The 6,000-nt window shown below is 40.6% G+C and overlaps 1 protein-coding gene across 2 annotated transcripts in view; it reads right to left on the bottom strand.

Annotated features, from left to right (window-relative positions):
* Positions 1–1,906: 1,906 nt before the first annotated feature.
* The window catches only part of pak1 (p21 protein (Cdc42/Rac)-activated kinase 1), a 79,460-nt gene continuing 75,366 nt past the window's right edge, over positions 1,907–6,000 (bottom strand). For both annotated transcript variants that reach the window (XM_036149540.1, XM_012853337.3), the window contains exons 13-16: positions 4,804–4,903; positions 3,897–4,093; positions 2,897–3,034; positions 1,907–2,214 (exon numbers count right to left, since the gene is read on the bottom strand). In XM_036149540.1, coding sequence (XP_036005433.1) covers positions 2,128–2,214; positions 2,897–3,034; positions 3,897–4,093; positions 4,804–4,903 — 522 coding nt within the window. In that variant the 3' untranslated portion in view covers positions 1,907–2,127. The remainder of the gene's footprint in view (positions 2,215–2,896; positions 3,035–3,896; positions 4,094–4,803; positions 4,904–6,000) is intronic.

The raw sequence follows: 6,000 nt of genomic DNA, 5'->3' as shown, positions 1-6,000 counted from the left end.
TTCTTCAGCTTTAAATCAACTCAGAGTCGTGGTAAAAAAAGAAAGTACACCCATTTTGAACTCTACAGCTGTATGTACCGTCCTATGAGGAAGTATTTCTCTCTTTTGTTCATTTTGTCCGACTTATATGTGTCAGATCAGAAAAGGGCAACCTGAGTAAAATCAAAATGTAGCTTTGAATTTATGATTTACTTTCCTCAAGAAAAAAAACAAAAAACAATCCAAACAAACCATGAAAATGTAAGTGCCCCCCCCCCTCTGTTAAATCGCAAGTATCCCTATTTTTGGCTCAGTTTTGCCCGATCTGTAATATATTAATATTGCCTAAATAGAACCCGTCTGACACCATGAAGTAGACTGAAATATCAGAAAATCACAACGATTATGGAATGATTGGAATGAGTATTTTACCCCTAAAAAAAGATAATTAGCTATGTTAAACTTAAAAAAAAAAGATGGAGACGAGTTGTTCTTGTTTTAGGAACAAAATTATTATTATTCAATTGGCAGAGCATTTAAACTTGCTGCTCAAATCAAGGACTTGCTGACTTTTAGTTCCTTTCTGCAGTGCAGGAGGTCAAAGAAGAACCCAGAAGATCATCTAAAGCTCTGCAGACCTCGGTTACCTCAGGTAACGTCCAGAGAGACGAGACAATTATGGCCTCCAGGCGGGACAGATCAGGTCAGGACTAAGGCTGACCAGGAGGAACATAAAGGCCCGTCTCACATTTAACAAAAAGCAACACAGTGACGATGAAGATGCGCCAACATCTGGCATAAATATTACAAAAAACTCAGAAAAATGCCTCCTGCAGTCAAACATGATGGTGCTAAGATGGTCTGGGGCTGCTTTGCTCCACCAGCAGGTCAACAAAATAAAGGTTTTGGAGTGGCCTAGTCAAAGTCTGCACCCAAATCTGACCAGGATGCTGCTAAGTGATCCTAAACAGGCTTCATTAAAGCAATTTAAAGAAAACATAAAACCCGATTTAAAAGCCTGACAAACCCCTGCTGGCAGTTTCACACCAGAGCAGGTTAGTTTGGATAGTTTTTTATCCCCTGATAACTGAAATAAGCTTTTTGTGTTCCCTCTGGTCTTCAGAGTCCAATATTAAAATTAGTTTGATCTGAAACATTTAAGTGTGACAAAAACTGTAAAAAACAGGAGAAATTTGTAAAGAAGACATGCTTTAAACGGTGAACCTGTATGTGAAAGGACAAGATTAATTTAATGGTTTTGTGCATTAAAATCATGAAATTAGCAGGTGTACTTTCTTTTTTCCGACTAAGCCAATTTAACAATCTATCCTGTCCTGTAAATCATTATTTCATTCATAACACATGCTGCATTTTGGATTTAGTGGGTAGGCGGTTCCCGGGCTTCTGCAGAGTTTCTGACCGCGGTGAAAACTCTACGACGGACAACCTGTGGCTTCGCAGGAAGGTTTCTGTCCAAACGTCGTCCGTCGACGGCTCCGGGCCGGACCAGTGTTTCCTCAAAACGATCAACATTAACAAAGACACAACGACGTACCAAACTCCACCGCCTCCGCATAAAAACCCACAGAAGGAGACGCTACAGTCAAAATCCCAACGGTCCACTGTGACGAACGCACAACGACAAAAGTTGATTCATTTAAAAAAAACTAAGAAAAGAAAAGCGGTTCAAAGGAAGTCGCCTCCATCCTGTCGAAGCGACACGGAGGCATCAGTCAGAGAAGTGACGGCTGGATGATGTGGTCCTGATTTAAAAAAAAAAACTAAAAGTGAAAGCTAACAGCTAGCGTACGTCTTTGGGCTCTGTTAGGACACGCTCTAAAAGTCAACACGTCCGTGTCGGCTCCCTCAGTCCAGGGCGGCTGGAGCGTCGGGTTTCTCTCTCTGAGGTGGGGGGGCAGGTGGGGGGAGACGCGTCACATCTCATGGTGGAAGGTGAAAGAGAGACGGGGGTAAAAACAGAAGCAGTCGCTGTGAGATATAAAACACTCAGAGAAGGAGAGACGATGAACCAGAGTCCTTCTGAGGGTTTTCTAACCCGGCCAGCGGCTGGAACCGCCTTCTCAGGATCCATGCCGGATTTACACGGACGGGGGGGTGGGGGGGTGGGGGGGGGGGGGGTAATGGCGGCTAACGGTTGTTCTTGGCCGCCTCCTTGGCCGCCAGGATGAGAGGAGTCAGACTGGAAAGAGGCTTGGCCATCTTCAGAAACTGGTGCTGGAGGAGGACGGGAGAAACAGAAGAGTTTAGAAAAATCCAGCTGCTACATAATGAGAGTAACACTTTTTACATTATTCTTGATTTTTTTTAACCACTTTCAGTACTTTGTTTTATTAGCAGATTTTCTGAGTAATTATTTCTTTTCTCAGGCTCTAATAAACTGCAGCGATTAAATGAACCTTAAGCGGGATGCCTCAGTAATAACTAGTTACTGGGGTTTATCCAAACCATCAATGAAAAGGTGGTTCATCAGAAAATTTACTCTTTAAATTAAAATCTTTTCAGCGCCACACAAGCCGCCCTGAAGCTGGACTGGTCATCATAACATGCTGACTGCGTCATTTGACAATTATAAATCTGAGAGAACAAAGATAAGGAGTTGCCTCCGTACGACGCCTTAAGTTTAATCCATTATCATAAAGGGTGTATTGTATTTTCTTCTGTTTTCATTAACATAAAAGGTCTTAAAGTAAATAAAAAAACAGATGAACCTGGAAATGATTTGTTCACTCATAAATTAACGCCGGTAGGACTTATGATTAATTTATTTAGAAAGTTTAAAGCTCGTAAACACAAACTTTACTCAGTTATTTTAAAAAAACAACAACACAATCAGAAAAACCTCCCTTGGTCCTGCTCTCATGCTCTCATGAACAAGCGGGGATGAACGCTGCTGTACCTGCAGTAGCTCCTTCGCAGAGCCCCGTTTCTCCACGTCCATCTCCAAACACCGGTTCAGGAAGTCTCTGAATACCGTTGACAACTTCTCTGGGTTCTGCAGCTCAGGCGTCCCGTTGGTAGCGATGAGATAAAGCGCCTAAAACATGATACAGAAAGGTCATTTTCCCCCCATTAAAAAGGTCATAAGTCATAAGTTCTGTGCTTTGCTGCCATCTAGTGGTTAACTTTGTAATGGCTGAAACAGAATCGGCACATTTGGCTCTTTGAACTCTTCCCTGGGCCACATTGTTGTGTTGAACAGGTAAATTACATTCATGTAAAAGTGTTGGCCAAATAAATCAAGCGATGATTTTTCTGTCAGCCAATAAACTCCACTCCCATTTTGTCAGGGTAGCGGGTAAATGGCACTAATTATTGCACTAATAGTGCATATTATATATATATATATATATATATATATATATATATATATATATATATATATATATATATATATATATATATATATATATATATATATATATATATATATATGTATGTATATATGTTTATATATATATATAGATATTTTTTTTGTATCCTTTCTGATCCATTGTATATATGAAGATTCACTGTATATAAGTGAATGCACCTTTCCTACTCTGCACCTTCTTGTATGAACCGATGTGGCAAGTGAATTTCTCCATTGTGAGATCAATAAAGACGATCTTATCTTATCTTATCTTAAACATCCTCCTTGGTTTGTGCTGCAGTGGTCATTTTGGGGTATTATTTTAGTCTTTTGTTAAAAAAAATTTAAATGCAAGTGTAATTTTAGGCTTTCACATCTCCCTTTGTTGGCTAAAAAACTAATGTGAAAGACTATTTAAAAGGGTAAAATTGTTGTTTTGCAGCATCTTTTTCTGAAAAGAAATGCTGAAAACTGAAGACAAAAATACCTAATTGTGCCAACTAACATGATTTTTTTAAAAATAAAAATCCAAAGTGGCTGCGCTCACCCTCAGGGGGTTCTCGTTCAGATACGGCGGCTCGCCCTCCACCATCTCGATGGCCATGATGCCCAGGGACCAGATGTCCACTTTGGGGCCGTAAGCCTTGCGGGTCACCACCTCTGGAGCCATCCAGTACGGAGTCCCCACCATGGTGCTGCGTTTGCTCTGCTCCGGAGTGATCTGGGCACAGAACCCAAAGTCGGCTGCAAAGCAAGCCAAATTGAGTAGTATAGCACATTTCAGTACAAAGACAATGCTAAGTGCTTTACATGATTAAAATATAGGAAAATAAAAACCGAATAAAAGCAGGAGGAAGAGACAGAACAGGTCCGACTGTTTCAATGACGAGTCACTTCCGACTTTGTTTTTGTTTAACAGCCAATTTGGGCCAAATTACTCGTTCATTATCCGTTTTAATTACATCTTAATAGAAATTAACTGTTATTTTTTATTAAATACTTGTACAAGTGACATTTTAATAACAGAAACACAGATAGGAGTTAGAATATGGAGATCTGCTAAGTGAATATTTTCCCATGGGGAATAAATGCGACAGGTTGTTGGCCAGAAGCCTCCATTCACCAAATAAGCAGAAACTGGGACGCCTTCCAGGCATGTCTGCGGTTTCTGAGAGGACAGAGGGTTAAAGTCGACCCACCACTGCTAACACATGGGAGCTGCCAAGCAGACGCGCTACACGGGTGTGATGTTCCACTCCACACCTCCTCAGCTTATCCATCACAGGCTGCATCTTCCTGGGCTGTCAGTTATCAGCTCCTCTTTGCAGCTCCTGCACTGACTTCATGTAAAAACTTGATACCCTGAGACTTTTTACCGGACCGTGTGGGGGTTTCTGCACGCAGCGTTTTGTGAAGGAGGTGAAAGAAGCAGGAAATTAAACGGTTAGACTGACTGAGTTTGACGGAGCCGTCCATGCCCAGCAGGATGTTGTCGCTCTTGATGTCCCGATGGATGACCTGGTTCGAGTGGAGGAACTCTAAAGCCTGCAGACACTGGACAGAAAAAAAAAGAAAAAGAAAATGGTATATAATCCCAAAAAAATAAAAACTTTCCAACAACATTATTAGCTATCAGTAAATTGAAAGAAAGTCTAAACTATAAACACATTTTTTTATAAACGTTCCTGTCCGAGTAAAGACAAACCAGGCAGACATTTAGGTTTAAATAAGGGCTGCATTCCATTTAGATGAGCTTCAGGTTTTGCACACACTCTAAATATCAACAAACTTGCACTAAAGCAGAATTGGCATGCAGCCAGCCTGTTCCTTGGTTAAGAGAGCCAGAATGGCTGCCAACACAGAGGTTTTCTTGCTGCTGAGGCATTTTGTGCAAGCTTGATCAGAAAACTTGCTTAAAATCTGAATCATCAACATCTTCCAAGACTGAATTGATCAGGAGTGGTTTGAAATTACACCCCCCCCCCCAAACACATCTCAGTGTATGTCTCCCTTTAAACCACAGGTTTTCAGAGATTTCTGTACCACTTTTATTTATTTTATCTACAATCTTGATAAAAACATTTGTAAATTTAATTCACAAGTTCAATGCTAATGAAACTGCAATAAATCCTGAGGTGTATCAGCCTAATTATCTGGGATGACATACTTTTAATATGGTTAAATGTTCTTTGTGTAATTCTTTTTATTGTTTAGCATCAAAAGAAAAAAGTAAAGAAGAAAATTCATGCTGTCGGCCAGTAAGATGAAACCTTTGAGGCTTTGCACAGTGAAAACCTCAACTAGACTAGAAATGGAATAACCTGCGCCCAGGAGTTTCTACTGAGGATTCATTTTCATGGAAAACTTTAAAACTTTTTGATTCCTGTGAACTGTAAATTTGTCTTTGATGCTTCGTCCTTACATAAATTAAAACACTGGCATGCTCTCATTCATAAATCTAGCGTTGAAGGTCTCCATTTTATCCACAAACCGTCACAGGAGGTTATATGTTAATTTTAGAAGTTGTTTCTTTTGACCGTACTGGGATGGTTGCTGTACTGAGGCAGAGAAAAGCCATTTAAACGCCTCCCTGAGCTCCAGGATGCTCCACAACAACCTCCCGCGTCTCAACGAAGCGTCTCCAGCAAACA

Source organism: Fundulus heteroclitus, chromosome 18, assembly GCF_011125445.2.
Source record: "Fundulus heteroclitus isolate FHET01 chromosome 18, MU-UCD_Fhet_4.1, whole genome shotgun sequence".
Lineage (NCBI taxonomy): Eukaryota > Metazoa > Chordata > Actinopteri > Cyprinodontiformes > Fundulidae > Fundulus > Fundulus heteroclitus.
This window is presented reverse-complemented; position numbering and strand designations above follow the sequence as displayed.